At 40.8% G+C, this 23,518-nt stretch overlaps 1 protein-coding gene across 1 annotated transcript in view; it reads right to left on the bottom strand.

The window, feature by feature from the left end:
- LOC101850751 (dual specificity protein kinase Ttk) overlaps nt 1-23,380 on the bottom strand; it is a 29,593-nt gene extending 6,213 nt beyond the window's left edge. The window contains exons 1-13 of the mRNA XM_005107901.3: nt 22,711-23,380; nt 17,313-17,400; nt 16,708-16,880; nt 15,211-15,278; nt 13,853-13,959; nt 12,971-13,114; nt 11,459-11,534; nt 8,853-9,401; nt 8,124-8,272; nt 6,412-6,922; nt 4,325-4,373; nt 1,777-2,012; nt 1,192-1,361 (exon numbers count right to left, since the gene is read on the bottom strand). Of these exons, the coding sequence (XP_005107958.1) occupies nt 1,192-1,361; nt 1,777-2,012; nt 4,325-4,373; nt 6,412-6,922; nt 8,124-8,272; nt 8,853-9,401; nt 11,459-11,534; nt 12,971-13,114; nt 13,853-13,959; nt 15,211-15,278; nt 16,708-16,880; nt 17,313-17,343 (2,263 nt within the window). The 5' untranslated portion in view covers nt 17,344-17,400; nt 22,711-23,380. The remainder of the gene's footprint in view (nt 1-1,191; nt 1,362-1,776; nt 2,013-4,324; nt 4,374-6,411; nt 6,923-8,123; nt 8,273-8,852; nt 9,402-11,458; nt 11,535-12,970; nt 13,115-13,852; nt 13,960-15,210; nt 15,279-16,707; nt 16,881-17,312; nt 17,401-22,710) is intronic.
- Nucleotides 23,381-23,518: the final 138 nt, after the last annotated feature.

Here is a 23,518-nt window from a genome sequence, read left to right as displayed (position 1 = left end):
ATGAAGGTCTCAGGTATAAAACTCTATGAGCACAGAGAGGAAAAATGAAAATTTTAAAAAAATGTTTCTGAGCTACAGAGGGGAAAAATGAAAATTAAAAAAAATTGTTTCTGAGCTACAGAGGGACCCCCACCCCCATCTGTTTAAACAACTTTTTTAAAGCCACAAAATTCAACTTAAACCCCTTCTTCATTACTCCAGATTTTTGCTTCGTTATTTCTACATACCAGTGAAAGTGATATTTACTCCATTTTCCCAGTTCAATAAAATGGGATAGAGTTGCTTTAGCCACAGAGCATTTCACATTTACACCTTATAACACAGAAAAGAAAAGGAACCCATCTTCAGTCACTTAGGCCAATGCCAAATTCCTCCGAGAAAGAAAAAACCCATTTTGTTCAGTTGTACTTGTGCAATATTCACTAAAATATCCTCTCCCCTCCCTTTTTTGAAAAGACCTGTCTGTGTCTCACAGGTAAATCTGTTCCATCTACAAAAAAACAACCCAACCCCAGTAGGAACAGGAATGGTATGAACTATACACACCTCACAAGATCTGAGTTTTTTAAGACAAATAACAAAGCATCTCCACAAATTATGTCTGACAGGAGACAGGCCAACACAACAAACACACAGGGGAGGAGGCTGGTTGCTTGCGTATGAGGAAAGCAACTCACAAGACACAAATGGGTCATTTCGAAGGCAAAGCACTTGGTTCCGAGAAAAAAAATAAAAAAATAAAGAACCGAGGAAAGAGAAGCTATAATATATGTAAGCAAAAGTTGCACAAGTACAAAAATTGAGCATAAAGGTTCTGGACTGTTTTTGCATCAGTGCATGGTACGAGGGAGGCGACGTTCAACCTGGTGTGCTAGGGTGTAGTGGGTTTATGTACACCGACCCCTGCCGATGGAGTGAGAATTTATTTTAGTTTTAGTAAGCATTCTACGGCACGGCACTTGAAACACATTTAGGTCATGCAAGTGCCAAAGACTCGAGGTGCTACAAGACAGTAACATACACCAAACAAAAAAAAAAAGAAGGAAGAGAGATAAAGACGACAGATGCATGATAGGAAAGAAAGAGCAAACCACATCAGAGCACCTGTCAACCACCCACGGAGGGGGGGGGGGGGGGGATGAGAGAGAAGAGACTACACTAGGAGCGTCAATGAGCCGAGTCACAGCCTACCTTCCTTGTGCATGGCGTGTACCGCCTTGACCATCTGCCCCCAGAAGTAACAGATGGTGATGGAGTGCAGTTCGTCCGTGTTCTTGGCATTCTGGGCTATGAACTTGGCCAAGTCTGTCTCCCCAAATTCCAGCACCATCATCAGTTTTTTGCTCGACTCACTGTATTCCCTGCAAATTTAACGCAAAAAAATCCACAATTTGACAAAGGACAAGATGAAAAAAAAAGCGCCTCAATCATGCAACTCTATATATTAAAAAAAACAACAACCCAACAACAACAACAACAAAAAAGCCACCTTTCCAGAGGCTAGACATTTTGTCCAAATTCTCTAAAGAAAAAAAAAATCTTTTATGAAGCCAAATTATTTTGTTCAACTTCTCTGACGATTCCTCTCACCAGGCAATCGCCCTTTCTACATAGTTTCTAAAAAGTCACAAGACAAAAAAAAGAAAAAACCCTCCGTACAGACGCAAGCTCAAAGACAAATTTTTTTTAAAAAGCAACATGATAAAGAAGTGGGCACTATACCCCAAAAAAATTATTAAAATAATAAAATCCCCAGATAAAGCTGAGCCAACTGACCAGTCAAACAGCTTGATGACCCGATCACAGCCATTCAGCTTCTGCAGCAGGCCAATCTCATTCATGTAGCCTTCCAGGATGAGGCGGTTGTCCCCGGAGAGGTCCACCACCTTGAGCGCCCGGATCATGCAATTCTCCATGTCCAGCACCTGGAACACCTTGGCCGAACCGCCGCGGCCCGCCAGCCGCATCACCGGGTAACACTTGCCATTCACTTGCTTTGTCTTCTGGGCCATCTGGAATGTTAAAATGCAAAAATAAATAAATATGTCTCGACGTGGTGGAATCAGGTGTTCGTCAATTTTTGGGCATATATGGGGTTATTGGTATCATCATAAAGCCTGTTGATTTGCCTTTCTTTTGGTGAAAAAAAAAGCCATCTATATTGAACAGAAGTCGAAATACTTGTGATTGAAGGAGGTCAGGGTCGCCTTGTTTCAGAGGTGAAATTAGCGAGAAAATTGTTATAGTTTCGTTATTTCTATAGCTTGAGAGTCCTTGGAAACTGAAAATTGTCATTTTTGGTGCCTTTTTATCAATGTTTTTCTGTAAAATCCACACAGAAATGTGTTTTTAAATGCATATAAAAGGTGTTGAGCCCCCCCCCCCAAATTTTTTTTTAAATTGCCCAACAGTCAGAAAAAAGCCAATTTCTTAGAGTTCACTATTTTGACGAGCGCCTGATTTCACCACGAAGCCTCACAAATAAATTTTAAAAAATAAATAATGTAGTTTTTTTGTTAACTCTTTGACTACCATGGGCCGATCTATCGGCTCCATAACTTCCTAGTTCGTGGACAAGAGCCGAATTATCGGCTCGCGCTTCTCTTTCCCTTTCCCTTCCACAATTTGACTCAACCTTTTCATTTCATGTTTTAAACTGCTCCGCTTACCATACATCAGTCAACCAGTGAAGGAATTTGGCCCCTTTTGTGTTTTATTCTGCTGTTTTGGGGGCATTTTTTCATGTTTTTTGGACCCACCCTGTGTTGCTCGAATTAGTTTACACGCATAGCAACGGAAAAATGGCTGATAACCCATCAGGTTCCCCCCCCCCCCCCCCCCCCGTCACAACGTTTTTCTGCTTCAAAAGCCCCGAAAAAGTTTGATTGGGAACTGTCAGTACTTTCCGATAGTGATGTAGGAGGTGATGAAGTTAGACCTGAGTCGGACAGCAGCGACAGCGATGAGAATGAAGATTCGAAAAGAGGGGTGTGTGTGTAGCGTTTTTTTCTTTTTTTTCATTGTGAGTGATTTCACCAAAAGTGCGACAACTTTGTATATACTTGACCATTGTGCATGAAACTTGGCCCAGTTAGAGACAATTGAATATACTTCAGTACGACCAAGTCATGAAGTGATTGGATTTAGCAGCTATACACTGTGAGAAATGTAAGTTGAAAATATTTTTTATATTTTTTTCACCTTGTGTTCACTTACCTCCCATGTTTGTTTGGATTTATGATTTTGTTCAATTTTTTAATTAGATTAAAAATATTCTACATTCAATTACCTTCATTTTGGTATGTAACATGTCTGACTTCCAGATTGAATTATGCCCATCAGACACAAAAGAAGAACAGGGGTACTTCTGAAATTTTAAGACTAAGAAATGCCTTGGTCACAGCGTAGAAAATGCCTTGGTAGTCAAAGAGTTTAGCGGCAGCCCCAACTGACACAATTTAAGTCATTTAGGGAATGGGCTTTGATACTGCCTGTGAAGGTCAACTAGGGCTGAGAGGGAGGGATACAGCATCCCAGCAGAAAGACTTGGATACTCAACTGAATTTCTCCCCACTTGGGAATCAAACTCGGGTCTACTGCATGAGATGGCAAAGCACCTAATCGCTATACACCACAGATGCCGGTTGGCCAAATTGAGCATTAGTTTTGTTGGTTTTCATAAAGACAAACACTCAGCGCAGGGAGAAAGTATGATAGCCAGACAGATATAACAGAAGGAAAGAAAAGAAGGACCTACCAGTAGCATCCTCCAACCATCCGTAGCATATTAAGCAGAAGACATGGCTAATATGAAATTGAGATAAGCAAGGAAACATCACAATGGTCAGCTAAACCTGGCATGAACCAAGCAAAAAAAATAAAAGACAGACAGAAATAAAAGAACTGCAGAGAAGCAGGAATAGTAAAATGCATAGCGGTAAATAAGAAGTGGGCGAATGCTAGATGGTGAGCTGGGAGCTCTTTACTTGAGAAGTAAATAGCCTGCCTCTCTTACAAAAGTTTTAGGTCTGATTTCCAGTTTGTGTTAGCAAATTTAGTTTTAGAAAGCGTTTTACAGCATTTGCAACACAAAAGATCATAGAAGTGCCGAAGATTTGGTGTTACAAGAGAGTACCATACACAAAACAAAAAAAAAAAAGAAGGAAGGGAGATAAGGACGATAGATCACAGGAAAGAAGGAGCAAATCACACCAGACACCCTCAAACCACAAACAAATACTTGAGCAAGTTTGATGGATAACCTGGTCGGTTTTTCTTTTACAGAAGAAAAACATTGTTTGCACTAATTTCGTCAACATCTCACCTGTTCACATGATTTTGCAGGGGTTTGGACTGGAGCCTGCTGAGCGGTACTGAGAAAAAAAAAAGAAGAAAGTTCTGTAAAAATTCCTATGATCTTTGCACTGTAATTCATTTTACAATGTCCCAGAAAGATTTAGTTTTAGTAAAACATTTATGACAGTACACAAACAGGTCATATATAAATGCTGAAGATTAGGAGAAACTAGAAAGTAACATACAAAGAAAAGAAGGAGAGATATTGGGGTTACATGATTGATATGAAAAAAGGGGGTAAACAGTAGTAAACCACATCAGAGCAACCTCCGACCGCCAATGTAAAAATATTGATGAAAATTGTTCTGAATATGTAAACATGAGTAAAGTAAGCCATCCTCAGAAAAACTAATCATTCCAAAAAAAGGACATTCAAAGGCGGGGGGAGAAACAAAAAAGCAACATGTGTGTGTGTGTGTGTGTGTGTGTGTTATTGGCTGTTAGCTTGACTCTTGCAAAAACAAAAGAAATCAACAGGACACGTCACATGCTCAAATTATTAATTAATTGTACATCGCTAGGGAACATGCCGCATATCCGGTTTTTGGGGTTTTTTTTTTAAAGGAAAGTAGTATTCCCAGTGACACTGGGGATAGGCCCAGAAACTATTCCCAGTGACACTAGGGATAGGCCCAGAAACCACTGGCAATAGTCCTAGGGTTGAATTGTTCCCAGTGTCGACACTGGGAATAGGCCCAGAAACTATTCCCAGTGGCACCGAGAACAGACAGGCCCATTAGATCTATTGTTCCCACACTGATCTACATGGGCATGATGGAGATGGGTTACTAAATACTAGACTATATCTAATGTAGATCTAGATCTAGATTCTAAATCTAACTAAACTAAAGTAAATTCTTGTGTGAGTGGAAGAATTTTTTTCAGAAAAAGGAATGATCATTCTATGCTTGCTTGTTATTCAGTCGTAATATATGTATGTGTAGATCTAGATCATACGGATTTTGGAGACCACAGTACAGGACAGGTAGAAATCCTTCCCTATTCTTCTTTCTTCTAGATCTAGATCTAGTTCTAGATTTAGATCTATTCTACGGTCAAGTCTAAGCCCTAAGTAAGAGAAGAGAACAAAAGTACTGAACTGAAGTTAGAAGAGAAAGCTGATTTTTTTATGCAAAAGAGTTCCGTTGTCACCGAGAATAGTTTCTGTACCTATCCCCAGTGTCACTGGGAATAGTCACTTGATTTTTAAAAATTCTCTCATTTGCCTGGGTGCCGTCATCCACAATGCAAGGCGCAAGAATTTTTTTATACTTTGACACAAACTTAAGCTGGCCTTTCTAAATTCTCCCAGCTACTATTTTCTAAGGGCAAAGTGTTACTAAGCGACTAGGGCTCAGTGCACAGAGGGTGTTAGCTACACTTGACGTAGTGACGTAGACTGTCGGGATCTGACTTTTCTTAACTTATACGCTGGGAAGGTGGGGATGGGTTGGGAGAGCTAAACAGCAAATACATTTCTTTAAATCGGAATCAGGGGAAGGGTGTTACAATCTTATTTCTGTAAAATTGAATTTTTTTTCTCTTATTAAATTAGAAAACAACGATTCCGCCAAATATTGTTGGCAGCCCTTTGATTTCCTGGCTTTCTCCAGTATATTTTCGTTTCCATTTATTTTATGGGGGGTATCCCGACTGGGAAATCTGAAAATGAAATTTCTGGCTTTTTCCCATTTGACTGGGAACCCAGTGCATAGCGAAATTTATAGATAACGAAAAGATTTCTGCATCCCGCCAATTTCACTACGAGTTTCCTAGACTTGTAAAATGAACTGACTGCTGCACCAAACTTTGTCAAATTTATATAAAGAAGTTTTAGGTTTAGAAGAGTTTATAGACACTTGCAACACAATAAGATCATGTTAAGCACTGAAAATTAAAGGTGTTACTGGAGAGTAAAATACACCAAAAAAAAAGAAGAGGAGATAAGGGCGATAGATGTTCGTCAGAAGAGAAGGAGAAAACCACCCATATTAAAAGCGGGAAATGATCATTGGGACATTTTTTAATCAGCGGGACCCCAGTACAATGACTTACTATGTAGCATTGTTTATCTTTGCTTGGCCATCTCCAGAAGGTAAAATCTCATCCGGCAGCTTGGGCGCAAGGACTGGTGGTTCCACTCTGTTTTGCTTCAGGGGAGAGAGAATTCTATTCTCATTCACTATATCCATATTTCTGTCGGTATTCATAGCAACAAAGTTCTCCTTGTTCCCAGTTTTGTTTCTGTCTCTGGATAGGGGACACTTTTCTGTCGAAGATGAGGCACTTATGTGGGTTGATGGGATTTTATCCCTCTCGTTCAACTCGCTGGCTTTACTGCTTGAATCACTGCTGTCTTTGGCGCAAGGATTTACAACTCTGTGTGCATCGTACAGATTTGTGCTTGGTGGCTGCCTCACTGTAGAGTGAGTGTTCATTGAGGCTGTAGGATCAGCAGCAAAAGCGGCGAAAGGTTCATTTGTTCTTGACGAGTTCACTATCTGCTCTCCATGTCCAGATAGAAGCTTGCTGTTTTCTCTCTCTGTATTCTCTGATTTGAGTCCAGCTGCAATTGAGTAAGTGATACAATAAACTTATTAATAACAAATTCACTATCGATGAGGATTTTCAGTTTTTAGTTTTAGTAAGAGTTTTACGGCATGTGCAACACAACAAGGTTATATAAATGCCGAAGGTGTAGAGACGTTACAAGAAAGAAAAACAAAAAAGAGGAGAGATAAGATTTTTGATAGAAAAGAAAGAGCAAACCACCCAAGAGCATACGTCAACCACCCACGAAAAAGATTTTTAAGACTTATTTGTTCAGATAAGTTCAGTAAAATAACTAAATACTGTACTTGGAAGCCTCTGCAAATTTTTGTTAGTTGACCTCTACTTGTTATTGTTGAGTTTTCACTGTAACTAACTACAAATTGGGGTTTCACGAGAACTCAATGTGCCGAAATCGGGGTGAAAAACGGACGAATACCAAGGGCCTATAGTGTATGGTATTTGTGAATCATTTAACCCACTGCTCGTAAACCGACCTGTCGTTTTTCAATCGGACCTTCAGCAATCCACAATAACGAATCAGTATCGAGCAGTCTCAACACCACTACTAAATGTTGATGGTCTACAAAAATTATACTGACACAAAGATGGGCAAAAAGGCACTAACAACACTAGAGGAAAAACATTACTACAACAAATTAGAAACTTACTACTGAAATATTTTTTTTAATCACTATTTTTAAAAACTTGAAAATGATTAAAAATCAAAATCAGTGTTGTAATAGATTCTTCATTCTTAATTCACAAACGCCTTGAAGTATCACTAAATAAAATAGTTTTGGCAGATAGTCCCATTAAGACATGCATATAAGCAAAACATGAATATAGATTACACTTTGGAAAAAAAAGGTATTTACAAAAAAAAGTAAGCACAAAACATGCCAGTACAAATATAACTCTAATAGATATTCTTGAGCATTTTACTCACCGTGTAATTTGCAATAAGATTATTTTTGGAGAAGCAAAAGAAGGGGGGAAAAAAAACCAACAAAAAAACATCACCCTGCTTTACGAAACTCATCATCACTGCAAATTTTAAAAAAGAAGAAAAAACTGATCTTTAAAATGTAAATAAGAGCTCATAGTGTGGATTAAGTTTACGATTGCATCCATAAGTTACAAAATAAAACATTACTGAAGAACAGAAACGGAGTAGCAGAAAGAATGATCAAGTCCATTCCTTTTGGCCAACTTACAGCAGTCGATGGTGGCAGATTTAGGCGGAAGGTCCAAACGCTCAAACGCAGACACTGTGATTTCTCCAACCTTATCATCATTGCTCTCCTTTTCTTCGTGGAGTGTCTTCGGTACCCGGCGTGGGGGAATCCCTCGACCAATTGGCTTCCTGTGCAGGGGTTGTCGAGGGGAAAAGACAATGAACGTTATGAAGATTATAATTACGCACCTTTCTTTCAGCTCATCATGGCTCTCCAGCCATATGTCTCTTTCCTATAATGGGAGATTGAAAGTCAGTCCAAGGCCCAATCTTACTGAATTTGAAAGGGGAAATTATAGGTAAAGAGCTGCTCTCACACATGAGATCTAGGTAAAGAACAATGAGGGTTTCAAGTGCTGTACCTTTTAAACCTTTTAAACTTCACTGTGAAAAAAATATCCTCTCCCCTTGAACAGGCAGCTCTGTAATCCTGACTTTTTAAAAAGCAAAAAACGATGTAATAACCCCCCCCCCAAACAGTGAGGGTAACTGATCTGAATCCCCAAAGAGGAATTCTTGACCTTAGGTTGTTTCATGAATTCCTATGGCTCGCCACTAACTTTCAGCTGTACGGGAGGTCCTTCGGTTTTAAAACAACAAATCTTACAGCATTGAAGGGTTCGTTGAAACCAAATTTGGGTTTAGAGGGAGAACACTCCAAAAACCTCAATCCTCTCCCCCCACAAAAAAAATGTACACCGCAGCCTACCTTGCTGGTTCTTTGACAGCACTAGCGGCTTTTGAGCGCATGTCTGGGATGCTGTGAAAGTGGTGGAGGCTCCGCTTAGCCGTGCCGCTCTCCCCAACGGGCTGACCATTCTCAGATGACAGCGCGGATCTCTCAGGCCTCGACAGGTGAGACGAGGGACCCGCGGTTTGACCGGGTGCCCATGCTGACGATGGCGTTGATGAAGACAAGAAACCCAGGGACGAGGCTGGCAGTGCTGGTGCTGGGGTGGAGGCGAGAGCGGACGACGACGAGGAAGTGGGATGCATACTGGAGGGGTTCCGAGTCCTCCAGCAAAGAAACGACAGATCCTTGTAGTGGCTTGACAGAAGGTGGGGCGGGTCTGGGGGCTGCCGTGATATCGGGGTTTGGGGGAGCCCCACATGCTGGTGTGAAGCCGCGGCAGGTTGCGCTGACAGGTCCGAACCCTCTGCCTGGACACACTGGGTGATGTAGTCCAGACCCTGCTGAACTTCTTGTGTGTTGGACTTGCAGCCTGGAAGAGCTTGTTGCAGACACTCTCGGCTCCCTCTGAAACAGACAAGTATCACAAGCAAGAGAGCTGTAACGACAGAGTTGAATAGACAGGAGTTGCTTTTGTTTCTTTAAGGGAAGAGCCGGGTCGGCGATCCCAAAGAATATCGATAAAATTTTTCAAACTATCGAACTTTTGTTTTTTTCGGAAAATCATCCTTCGACATCTGTTCCATCAGGTCACAATAACAAAACAGTAGAAAAAACACCCTAAATGACCTCAAAGGATATTTGAAAAGTGCATAGTCCACTAAAAATCCTTTTTAAAATTTGTTTTTCTCAAAATCTGCTTTTTGGCATATGTGACCTCCTTGGTGAAAGGGCAAATTTGTCATACAAGTGCTTTAAGGTCTATTCTGGGAATCTATGTGAGGAAATTGGAAAATATTGGTACCTTGTGGAAATATTCAAATTTTTTGTCACACATCTTAAGTTTCGTAAACTGACTCTCGGGGGTCCACTAATTTTGGGCTCACTTTTTTACTTTTAAAGATAGGTCAAAAACCTCACATAGATCCACAGTTCATATAGGTTTGCACTTGTGTGCCAAATTTCAGGCTGTAGTTTCAATATTTTCTATGAAATTCTTCTGCACTAAGAAACTGGTTTGAAAATCCAAGATGGCCGCACAGAGACCCATTTTTCAGAAAAAATCAACAAATTCACCTTAGTACATCCTATTTACCTATGAACTTCTTCTTGCACAACTACATGAAAGTGAATAAAAGTCATTCTTTAAGAATTTTTTCCCGGGAGTGTACTTCTCCCCTTTAGAGTTTTAAAGAACTTTCAACATGGGTCATATAAGTGCTGAAAATTAGAGGTGTTACAAGGTAGAAACAAACACAAAAAAAGGAGGAGAGATAAGAACCACAAGATGTTTGGTAGGAAAAATGAAGCAAACCACACCAGAGCACCCGCCAACCACCCAAAGACAGGAGTTGTGTGGTCATGTAGTTTGTTATGAGTCGGCACAAAAATGTCCCCCATTTCAATAGGTGGCATGTAAGGACAAAATAAGAAAAAGGAGGAGCAGACTGCCTGACAAGAGGAGAAGTTTGGATGCAGAAAAAGAAGAACATTGAACTAATAACAGGTGGAAAAGAAGTTGTTTGTTTTAGTAGAGGTTTTACGGCGCTCGGAACTGCATAAGGTCATATGAACGCCAGAAGATTAGAGGTGTTACAAGAGAGTAACAAACATAAAAAAGAACAAGGGGAGATAAGGACGATAGATGTTTGATAGGAAAGAAGAAGCAAACCACACCAGAGCACCCGCCAGCCACCCACGGAAAAGAAGGAGGATCTACCACCCACCCAAGGAGAAAACCCCCCCCCAAAAACGAACTACGGAAACAGGAACCTAAACATATGGGGAAGGGCATGCGACAATAAACGAAACAAAGGATGAGAAGAGACACAGGAGGATGATCTGTTTAATTCAGCATTAGTAAGTACAGTTTACTCTTTGGCCTTCAACATGCCATTTTGAACACATTTACAGTGAATTTTTGTTTTTGTTGTTGTTGGTGTGTGTGTGTGTGTGTGTGCGTGCAGTTTTTTGCTCGTCAAACTCATCAATACGGCCTATGTAAACCATCCAGGATATATTATAGAGAGAGATTGTCATGCCATACGTCAAATCAAAGTTAATTCCATGTGCCGAAGCTGAAAATCTAGGACCCATGAAGGTATACTATGTCTTTGTTGAGTAAAAAGTCAGGAAGAAATAATGAAAGATAAGGAGATAAGCCAATAAATGCTGACAGCGTTCTTCCATGGTTATGCGATTTCTCAACTAACGCTAAGAGCATCATTCAGTGTTTAATTTAAAGAGTTTATGGCACTTGCAACACAAAAAGGTCACATAAATGCTGAAGATCAGAGGTGTAAAAGGAAAGTAACATACACAGAGAAGGAGGAGAGATAAGGACAACAGATGTTTGATGGGAAAGAAGGAGCACACCACAAAAGGGCACCCGCCTACTGCCCCCCTATGGATAATCTAAATGAAAAAGAAAACCCCCCCAAAAAAACTAGCATCTCTCCACTTACTCAAAGTAACCGCTAAGCTGTAAACTACTGCATTCTCCGGAACTTTCCCTACCACTGTCAGGACTTTGCCATGTAGCTGTGGGTACAAACAAATAACAAACATTACACAAGGGTAGAGAACTTGCCATACTCTCAAGCTGCAGTTGCACTTTGTGGCGGAACTACAAGAGACACCTTACATCTCAGTTGGACAGGTAAATCAACCCATCACTGAAATTAATGGATGTAAAGATCATTCAAACATGTTGACACGGAGGGAGGGAGGGAGCGAGAGAGAGAGAGAGAGAGAGAGAGAGAGAGAGAGAGAGAGAGAGAGAGAGAAAGAGAGAGAGAGAGAGTGTGTGTGTAAGTGTGTGTGTGTGTGTATGCATAGATGTCATAGAAGGAAAAGATCACATATAGATATTTTTTTTATTTTCATCACTTCAACCTGCTGCTAAACAAAAATTACCGCTGACAGAGTATCATTGTCGCTCTTACAATATGACCCCAAGCAGAGAAGATTTACAGGAAAAGCAAAATACATTTTGTTTCATCATGCAGTCATGGAACCTGGATAAGAGTCACAAAAATCAAAGTACAGAAAAGTGGGACGACATGAAATGACATCAACAGGCTAGCCCAGCATAGGGAAAGGTGGAAGTGTTTGTCCGTGGCCTATGCCCAGACCCAGGGTGAGAATAGCAACAATGATTATGATGATGATGATGCGCCAGTGGGTTGTTTTTTAGTTTTAGTAAGAGTTTTACTGCACTTGCAACACAATAGGTCATATAAGTGGCAAAGAATAGATGTCTCACAAGAGAGTAACATACACAAAAAGGGAGTAGGAGAGAGAAGGACGATAGATGTTTTATAGGAAAGAAGGAGCAAACCACACCAGAGCACCCGCCAACCACCCACGCCAGTGGGTTGTCCGGATTAATTTCTAATATTTTAAAAGTAATTCTAGTCAAAATTCAGACCTGTCTTTGACTGAGATGAAATGGATAATTTACAATCAATTCATCAAATCTTTTAAAAATGGATATTCTGGGGGCTAGGCAGTCTTTATGAAAGGGTGACAACATATGAATACTCAAAGTATATGACTAACAAGAAGCAACACTGTATGTCCCTCCAGGGACAAAGATGAAAGACAAACAAAACAAGTTTTCAAAAAGTTAACATAAAGCCGCACCTGTTCCCTGTACAAACCGGAGGCACTAAATCTAATGTATCAATTTTCATCCTTCAATCAACCAATGCCAACAGGAGCACACTTAACCACCATAATTCGTCGCATAATATGTGTGTGCGCCTAGAAAAAGGTACCAAAAGTCGCCCCAGACCGTTTTGAGCTACAGGCTGATAATGACAAAAGTCACTTTTTTGACCAAACTGTGTTTCCATTAAAAAAATGATAGATCCAACATTTTTTTACAATGTGCTCAAAAGGTTTACATTTGTAAATCTGAACACCAGACCCAGGCCAACTGTATATGAGTGGCATGCATCAGACGAACACAATACCTCCTAGATTTCTCTTGCTCGCACTGTCTGTCAGTTTCATTTTCCCCTCCTTGATTCGCTCAAGAGCCACATTGATGTCCACCATGGGTACAGAGCCAATGGAACGGGCCTGTTTCAAGATTTTGATGGCTTTCTCCGTGTTCCCTGAGACAGGAAGAAAAATCAAATTTGCAAAAATCAGAGACACTTTATTTTGTTTTTTAATCTCTAAACATTACAGTTGCAAGTCTTGTTACCTGGAGTTGAGTTTTAATTAAAACCAGCTGGCACGTTAATGGTCATATTCCACCAGGACTAGACTCCAGCACTGCAAATGCATGCCGCCAAAAGAAGTCAAAGAATAGAAAAGCCTGTAAAAGTGCAGTAAAAAAAGGTCACAAAAATATTGTTAAAAAAAGAAAGGGGGATGGTAGTGGGAATTCTTTTGGAATGCAATAGTCATTCTTTAGATTAGTCCCCTCTACACTCTAAAAAATTGCAGGAAAAAACTCGTTAAAAAAATTGTGTTATTTGAATCAGTCTAAATATGATGATTTCAAGGAGGCTAAATGAAAATCTTTTAAAAAATCTTTTAAACGCCAGAGAATGCTTATGTGCACAGACATGACATAACATAGACCTGCCACTCTATGAAATCTAAATGTCAGGATCTCAGGGTAAAAAGAAATAGGGATCTGGTGAAAAAAATCTGGCTCAACAACAAATGACCAAGGCCACTGCCAAGCTGGCTTAAAAATTTTCCAGGGGTGTCCATATATATATATGCATACAACATGTGTATATATCCTCTGTGTTTGTTTGTCCAAATGTCTAACAAAAAAATCAGGATGCACGCGATTGAAATCGGGATGAGTGGCAGGTCTGCATACCAGGATAACATACCTCTCTTCACCTCGAACTCTGCACAAGCAATATGAACCACAGAATGATGCCGGAGAGTCCTGCGGCCCAGAGACAGTAACTTCTCCGCATCACCTTCATCCTGCTGCCTACACCGTCAAAGGACAAGTCAGGATGAAAATGTGGAAAAAAAAAGTTAAGAATATAGTAGTGAACATGAATATAGCATAACACATACATTGTATGTAATTGACGTTAAGAAGGCAAAGAAAAAAAAAAACTGCCTAAAAGTTCTTGTATTTATTTGAGCACTACAGCTGCAAGTAGTAGCTGTTCCCATTATTAGAGCCAAACTATTTTTTTTTTAAAGTATGCTCATCACAAAAACAGCAAGAATATGAAGTAAATAACTGCACGATAAAATAAGCACAATAAATCCAACTAATTCTGCTTGCCTGTCAAGTTTACATGTATACACTGAAACATTCCAACAGTAAGTCAAGAAATTAACTGTTTCCTCTAATATCCAGTTTCAGTAGTCACAATTCAGTCTTCATAAAAATGTTGGAAAAGGGAATACCATGCTAGAAAAAATCTGGTAAGTTGGAAAATAACTTTTTTTTTTTTTTGGTAAGTGTTTTATGGCGCTCGCAACTGCATAAGGTCATATGAGCGCGCGGGACACACCTAATACTTTTTAGTTGGTAAGAAATTTAGATTTTTGCCCGGGTGGCGGACGAAGCCTACTCTTATCGATTTTAGACCACCATGGGATCTTTAACGTGCGCAACTTGCACACAGGCCCTCCGAGATTTTTCGCCCTTATCCGAGAAGGCTAGGTGTAGATCTTTCCTACCAGAAGATCAGGGGGGTGGCAGAAAGACAGCTGTAAGAAGGAGTCAAGGAGTAGCAGTAGAAAGGCTGCAGAAAGAGTCAGGAGCCCAGAGTAGGGGGCAAAGGAGGTGAGGGGGTGGGAGCAGAAAGAGGAGACGAAAGCAGACGACAGAATATTGCTAGAGAGCAGGAAAGGAGGTGAAAGGAGACAATTTTAGAAAATATAATTTTTCGGTCGCTACCCGGATCCTTTGAATGAGAGGCCAACACCTTAACCTCTAGGCCACGAGAGCCCCCGGAAAATAACTAGAAGCAAGAAAATTTACAGATCTGAGTAATGATAATTTGGAAAAAAAAATGTTTTACTTCAAACTTCGATGACCACTCAAAGGTTTCTCTAATTCAAAAAAAGGCAGGAAACGACTACCTTTAGCTGAATAAACTGTTCCTTTAATATTCATCCTGAAAGCCTCAAAATTTCAAATCAACCCACTTACTGAACTCTGAAAAATATCTTCCATCTGTACTAAATGAAGTATTGTTCAAATGATCAAAGCGAAACTTACCCTTTGAACTCTGCATAATCAACCAGGAGCTGTGCTCGAGACAGAGACTTGCAGGATTCTGGAATGACCTGAGACAGAAAGAAGAAGGCAATTTTCGCAGGATCTTAGGCTAAAATTTGACGCGCAAAGATACTTTCTTCATGTATGTATAGTATAAAGAATCAAGACCTAATCAAACAATGAATGAGAATGGAAATGGACTGTCTTGTTTCACTGTTCTAAGGCAATAAATAAGGCTCTAAAGGAAAAAAAACCTGTAACAATGGTATTATTGACTATCACTAAATTATTTGTTGACAAAGACCCACATAAAGTGATGTCTTGCTGTGGTCAAGCAGCCTGCTTTGTTCAATAGAACTATGCTCGTGCCAAAATTATCCTTTATCATGAGTAAGCAGTTCAGACTAACCACAGTGTGGTCACAGGTACATAAAAAATATAAGGGGAAAGATCACTGTTTAACCTATTCAACCTATTAACTCTTTAGATTGTGTATGGGATAAACTTGTGTGTGTTTGTACGCATAAACTAAGCTACATTTGTAGTTCAGCCCCGTTACCGTATTGGCGTTGGCGTGGCAGAAAAGTCGCCACAGTTGACATATCATTCACAAACAGAGCAGCAAGAGAGGGGAGATAGAGAGCAACTGGACAAGTCTGATAAGTACACTTTAGTACACGTTTTTAGTTTTAGTTTTAGTAGAGGTTTTACGGCGCTCGCAACTGCATAAGGTCATACAGAGCGCCAAGAGGTGGATGTCAACAGAGAGGTCCTTACACTTACAAGGAATCAGGAGTACTCTGCTCACCTTTCTAGCTTCAACAGCACAAAGTCTGCTTCGACTATCAAGGCACCACGGAAATAGTGGGTCACAAGATGTGTTTTGGTAAGTATTTTACGGCACTTGCAGCACAATATAAGGTCATATAAGTGCCTAAGATAAGAGGTGTTACAATAGAGTAACAAACACAAAAAGGAGGGTAGATAAAAACGATAAGATGTTTGATTGGAAAGAAGAAGCAAACCACACTGGAGCACCCACCAACCACCCACTCATAAGAGTGCGACAAACATACAAAAGAAGTAGAGGAAAAATGACGATGTAAGGATAAGGGGAAAAAAAGCAGCAGTCCCCTGTTGCAGTTCAGGCACAGTAATGAGCATGACATCGATGAATCAGCCCATTTACAAGTCTATGGTGCATAGGAACATGTAAATGTCTCCCCTTCGGGAATGGCCAAAAGACACCAGCCAGTAGCACCGCCTCGGGGGGTTAGTACACGTATGCATTTTTGTTTTAGTTTAACTTAGAATTTTCCGGCACTGGCAACACAATTATAAAGTCATTTGAGTCCAGAAGATTAGAGATGTTACCAGAGAGTAACCTACAGGATGGCAGCTGATGTTTGTTAAGAAATAGGGAACAAACCACACACAGAGCACCCGTCAACCACCCACTTGTATTCTTGAATCTTCAAGGACTGAATGTAGTATTACCTTGAAAGCATTATAGTACAAGTATGCCAGCGTCTTGTTCTTCCTGGATTCATCCAATAAATCAATTCGTTCCTTTATGAGATCAATGTACTCTTTCCAGTCCTCTGGGCGGTTTCCATTTGCAGCTATCTTTTCCATTTGTTCTTTATAATTCAGAGAGATAGCACTTGGTCCTGTGAAAAAGATGACAACATTTTCATAACTCACAAATGATGATCAGTCGAGATAGTGGAGAAAAATGATCACTTGCATTCACAAAACGAACGAAGACAGCAAAACACTTTTAGAAATGTTCCTAAAAATTGTACTTTTTATAATCATGTGTTATTTCTTAAATGACTCACAAGAAACAGAAAAAAAGAAGGAAATCACAGCAATGCTTTCCTCTCAATAATGTTTTGATAATTATCATCAAGTCCACATTGGCTTTTGATTCATGCCCAAGAGGCTGAGTTGGCGCAAAAATATCTTTTGCATTTTTTCCCCTCAAAATCTTAACCCCTTTGCAACATGCTGACATACAACTATAAAGGTAAAAGTTAGTCATGTCACCTAGTGACTTTTATTTAAAGCATACGGCATTATAAACTCATCTGAGTAGTTACCAGAGGCAGTAAAACCAGTAGGCCCATTCATCTTGGAGTCTTGGCAAATACTCGAGAATGAAATTTAGTAACCCAGGCTAATCAGAGGCTGTGGATAAGACAAAAAATGAGATAAAAAGTTAAAAGTGATAGAACTAAACTAACAACCGGTTTCATCAAAAATTACGTTTTTAAAAGTAAAAGGTAGCCTCTTCTATGGCCTCTACTATTAAATGCACAGGCAACCTTGCTGTCTCATTCAGTCAGTCATTCACACTGCTTCCACGGGAGGACTTCCATAATGAGCGACCACTATAAGCCAGAGTAGAATAGAGGGCTAGGGGTATGGGTATGGGTTAGAGTTGGGTCGGGCTCGCTGAATCAGCGTCCGCGAGTAATGAACTGAACTACTCGCCGGCACTACCCGCAAACGAGCGGGCGGACGGGGAGCGACTCCTTCCATTGCATATATGATACTACAAGTTTACACCCCCCCTCCCCTCAAAAAAAATCACCCTCCTGCCCCACATTGCAGCTAGACGTTCATGACGGAAATTTCTCTACCACCCCCACCCCCCCAAAGGCCTCTGGGAATTATTTAAACTTCGCCTTCGCGATAATTACAATGTACAGAGTGAGACCTCACACGAGGTGAAAGGTTACACACAAAGCACTACGTCACCAGCCTCTCTCACTCGCTGTGGCACCGCTAATTGCTTGAAACACTAGGCCTAATTAACAAACAATAGACGACGGGTCTAACCTCGCATCGAGTATCTCGACTGCTAGAGTTCGTCCGTTCGCTCGCCCGCTCAGTGAATAAAATTGTGGAGCGGACCCAAGAAACGAACTGACTCGAGACTTGAGGTCCGCAGTCTGCTCGCTGAGAGAGTAAAATTGTGGAGCGGACCAAAAAAAATGAACTGTCTTGAGGTTCGCAGTTCGCTCGCATGGCCGTCCGTTACCCACTCGCTCTGACTGAGTCCGCGAGTAACGAACCCGTCTCTCCGCTCGCCCCAACTCTACTTGACTGGTTCAAAGCGCACAAATTACTACACGCTGTTAGATAGGCCTACGTTTTAAAGTGTGATAGCTCTTTAATTAAAAACCATTGAATCAAATACTTCTTAAACTATTAATTTGCGACATAAATGAAGTTGATATAGGCTAAGAATAATTTGTGAAGGCCATTCAGGACATCCATATTCTAATTCCAATTATATTGTAGAAAATGGAGACCTGGTAGCTAAGTGTAAGACGGGAGGAAAAGTAAGAATAGGAGAGAATCCACTTTCAATAATGTACGCAGTGGCTACATTCACAGCGCCGTGAACGTAGTTTTCAGGCTACATTCCTGGCACCCTGAATGTAGCTCGAAGAATGATCTTGCTCACTTCACCCCCTACCTTTTTCCCTTTTGCTTCTTTTTTTCACACCCTCCCACCCCTCTTCCCGCCTTGGTCTTCTTCCATTCTGCCTAGTTTCTTCGAACGACTTTTATTTCAATTTGTCGAGCGTTGCTGGTTCCGCACACGGGAAGAGGATCGAAGTCATGTTCCCCGCGCTGAGCGAGCAAGGCCTTATCGCCCACAGCAGTTTTGCTGTGCCTGCCTTCGCTTTCCGTAAACTTATTAGCTTGGTTCCATTCCTACTACCAATGCATTTATTTTACAAGTGGATAGTTAGAGAACGTTAGGAGTATGCCATTGGCCGATATTTATAGTAACAGCCATCTTGTTTGACCTATTCTTTAACATTGACATTGACGATTTAGTCAATAAGCATGCGGCAGATTTCACGGTAAGGGTGTGAGAGACAACACAGGGTTTATTTTTTTAATAAAATTCTCCTGTTGTACTGTTTTGTGTTCAATTTGTGTTGTTTTGATTGTTTATGTGCCCAATAAACACGTGAATAAAAAGCAAGTGTTGACTTTGTTTATTTCGTTTGATATTTTGCGTAACAGGGTTGCGGACGTGAGTATTGAGACTTACAGCGTTTCCCGATGTTTGCGAGTCTGACAATTTTTGTTTTAAATGGCATATTATGCTAGATTTTCGCCCAAAATGGCTAGAACACCCAAGTAGTATGTTTTTCTAATGATTTATCTAATGTGACGAGTGAAAAAAACGAAATGGAGCGCCGGTTTGAAACGGCAACGGACAGAGCGAAATGGTGGTCGTAAATCGCGGGTGTAAGCCTTATATTTTGACTCAACGTGAAGTGCTAAATTTACTTCCAAAAGCAAAATGAATGCAAGTTTTTATGCTCAGACTAAGCGATACTCATTTCTACATCGGCTTTAGCCCTAATTTGCGAAAATTGAAGAAATTATTAGTAGATTCGATAGTATTTTGTGACGCACCCCTCCGGGTAAGTCTGCGACAGCTCACGTGCGCGATCGGCATTTCTCGGAGATTTACGGAAAATCACGAGGGCTTTCCGCAAAGCCGAGGCTAAAAACTACTTACTTCCGTTTGGCGCCCTTCTTTCATTCTTTAGCGTCCTTTTCGATGAGTTGGATGTTTTGTTCTTGTTTTCCAAGTTTTTTCTTTGTAAGACTACAACTTGCGAACCCACAACGTTGCAACGCATTACAAATCCAACCCGCTTATCTGTCATATTTATTATGTTTATTATATTGATTGAAAGACTGCAACACAACGTGCAGCATGTGTAGGAAGTTTAAACAAATGACGTTAGGGACAAAAATAGCGCGTTCTCTTTGTGATTGTCTTGTTTGACACCGAATCAGCTTGTGAGAGGGGGTTATTCATGTGTTTGTAACACTTTATAAATATAGAAAGCTATGAGAAAGATAGATCTAGAGCGTTATTTTCATCATCGCCATTATTCGGACTCGAGTCCGAATAACATTTTTTCATGTTCGGACTCGAGTCCGAATAAAAAAAATTCATATTCAGACTCGAGTCCGAAAATGAAAAAATGTTATTCGGACACGGTCCGGAAAAAAAGGAAGTGTCTTCGTTCTATAGATCTAACGTTCAGTGCTTCCAATTTTCCGCCATTTTTTAGTTTCCCCCACAATTAATCTGCCGATCCGATGCCCGCCACCTCATTGATACGCCCCCACACCCCCCATGTTTCCCACTTTCTTTGTTGTAGAAAAAGGTAAAATTAGCAGATCACCTGGCACCTGCATATAATTATGAGCTGTGTAAAAAAAAAAGACCTCTTCTGTGTCATCTCGATTTTTTTACCAAGAAAAAGTTATGTTGCTGTGTTACAGTGTAGAGCCGAGCATACGGCAACTTTTGATTTCATAGACCAGCGCACAATTCATTTCGTAGATCTACGTCAAGACTGGCTTATATTACTGTAATAATGATCAGTCGCCAGGGGGTGGTGAGACTGACGCGTATGCGACGTTTAAAGCCTGGACCGATAGTGCCCCCCACCACCCTCCCCGACACGCACACAGCCACACGTGTGCAGGCCGCCCATCCGACCCGGACACACGCTAACGAGCCATCTTTAATTGCTTCTGATGACCTCTTGACAAATAAACATTTATTAGAAGCGCTATAATTTTTCAGGCCGGCCTCAAATTAATCATAAAAGATAAACTCGGCCCCTGCACAATTTAACGCCATTTTGCTCGAAGTGATCCCGGTCTCTACCCAGCCTGAGGCGAGTCACGAGTGAGGCAGGACAGGAAGCCGGAGTCACAGGAAGTCGGCAGTGATGTCATGCTGGACAAGAATCAGAGTCTGAATAACATTTTTTCATATTCGGACTCGAGTCCGAATAGTCACCGATTATTAACACACTCCCACGGTATTCATGATTCATGGGGGAAACACACGTTTCCCGGCACGCGCGCTGTACACCAACAGTACACACTGAGTGACCGCGGTGGCCTGCCCGGAACGTCCGACGTAATTGGTAGCTGTCTATAAGATTCGCATCTCAGCACAGACGCTGACACAGGACAAGAGTTAAAATTTGAAGTGATTATTCGGACTCGAGTTCGAATATGAAAAAATGTTATTCGGACTCTGATTCTTGTCCAGCATGACATCACTTCCGACTTCCTGTGACTCGTGAATCCGGCTTCCTGTCCTGCCTCACTCGTGACTCGCCTCAGGCTGGGAAGAGACCGGGATCACTTCGGGCAAAAAGGCGTTTTGTGCAGGAGCCGAGTTTTAATCTTATGAATTTGAGGCCGGCCTGAAAAGTTATAACTCTTCTAATAAATGTTTATTTGTCAAGAGGTCATCAGAAGCAATTAAAGATGGCTCGTTAGCGTGTGTCGGGGTCAGATGGGCGGCCTGCACACGTGTGGCTGTGTGCGTGTCGGGGAGGGTGGTGGGGGGCACTATCGGTCCGGGCTTTGAACGTCGCATACCTGTCAGTCTTTTTCCCCCCGGCAACTGATTATTATTACAATAATAAGCTAGTCTTGACGTAGATCTACGTAATGAATTGTGCGCTGGTCTATGGAATCAAAAGTTGCTGTATGCTCAGCTCTACACAGCAACACAACTTTTTCTTGGTGTACTTTGAACGAATCGGTCTTTTTTTTTTTTACCACGCGCCTAAATCAGAAGGTTAACGTTTGCTGGTAACCCTCCTTTTTTTACCTTTTTCTACAACAAAGAAAGTAGGAAAATTGGGGGGGGGGGGGGGGCGTATCAATGAGGCGGCGGGCATTGGATCGGCAGATAAGGTGTGGGGGAAACTAAAAAATGGCGGAAAATTGGAAGCACTGAACGTTAGCTCTAGAACGAAGACACTTCCTTTTTTCCGGACCCGAGTCCGAATAACATTTTTTCATATTCGGACTCGAGTCCGAATAAGAATTTTTAAAATTCGGACTCGAGTCGTTAAAATTAATAAAATGGAACTAGACTTCTACAATACAATGTCTACAAGATCACCGAAATTTGGGGAGGACTTCCGTAACGAGCGACCATTATGAGACAGAGTAGAATTGAGGGCTAGGGGTAGGGGTAGGGGTAGGAGTAGGGTTAGGGTAAGAGTAAGGGTAGGCCTAGATCTAGATCTTCTTTACTTTAATTTTATTGCGTTTGATGGGGTGGTCGCTCGTTACGGAAGTCCTTCCGAAATTTGTATGTTGTTATTAGATCTAAATCTAGGAAGTGGAGGCGCAATGAACAATGTCAGTGATGAATGGTGTGACTAGATCTAGATCTAGAGATTCTAGATTTAGATTAGATCTGGCTGGATCTACTGTGATAGACGGGGCAACACAACAATTCTGTCACAACACACGATTATAAAAACAACCCTGTCAACCGCCCAGTCTTGAGAATAATAATGGGAATGGCTCTCAACAGATAAGTTTAGATTCTACTTATTATTCAGTTGACTCCATAGGGAGGGTCGTTCGGAATTATGGAATAGCATGCTAGGCCTATGTGCAAGGTTTACGTACTTGTAAACAAAAACCTCACAAACTCAACGTACAGTTGAATGAAATAGCCCTCTGCAGACATTGTTTCAAATCTCAAATCAAAATGGCCACCTAAAAATCATAACATGCCGACGATTGGCTGGTGTCCGAATATTCTGTTTTCATTGGCCAGTAAAAATATAGCTGTAGGTGTCGATACAAAATACCACCCCTTACTTCATTTTACACACCCAAAACATAAAACCAGCTAATAGCCTAATGTTTTCATCGGGACGACTTTAAAGAAAAGGTTATACCTTTTTGTATAACTAAACTAGATAATAATTAGTAGTAGTAGCTCACAAGCTCATTGCTGTAAACTCATAAGATCGATAACGAGTGGGTTTCATATAATGACTATCCTCTGATGTCTCTTCCCGGAAAGACAAGACTTGAAATTGTGAGGAAAATATATCAGCAAAATAATAACGCAGACAATCATGGCTTCCGTTGTGAATCATTGCTATTGCTACAACAACAGCCTTACCAACAACAATAACATAAACAAAACAAAAAATCAGTTACAAGAACAATGGTAGTAACAATTAAATAACAAACATAACTAAGTACTACTACTTATACTAGACTACTACCAAAGATTGTGTAGATTAGTAGAGAATCTTTAATTGCTCTACTACTACTACTACTACTACTACTACTACTACTACTGCTACTAACTACTACTACTATGACGACGACTACTACTACTACTACGACGACTACTACTAGCCTACATGTACTACTACTACTACTACTACTACTACTACTACTACTACTACTACTACTACTA

This window comes from Aplysia californica, unplaced genomic scaffold, assembly GCF_000002075.1.
Source record: "Aplysia californica isolate F4 #8 unplaced genomic scaffold, AplCal3.0 scaffold00641, whole genome shotgun sequence".
Classification (NCBI taxonomy): Eukaryota; Metazoa; Mollusca; class Gastropoda; order Aplysiida; family Aplysiidae; genus Aplysia; species Aplysia californica.
This window is presented reverse-complemented; position numbering and strand designations above follow the sequence as displayed.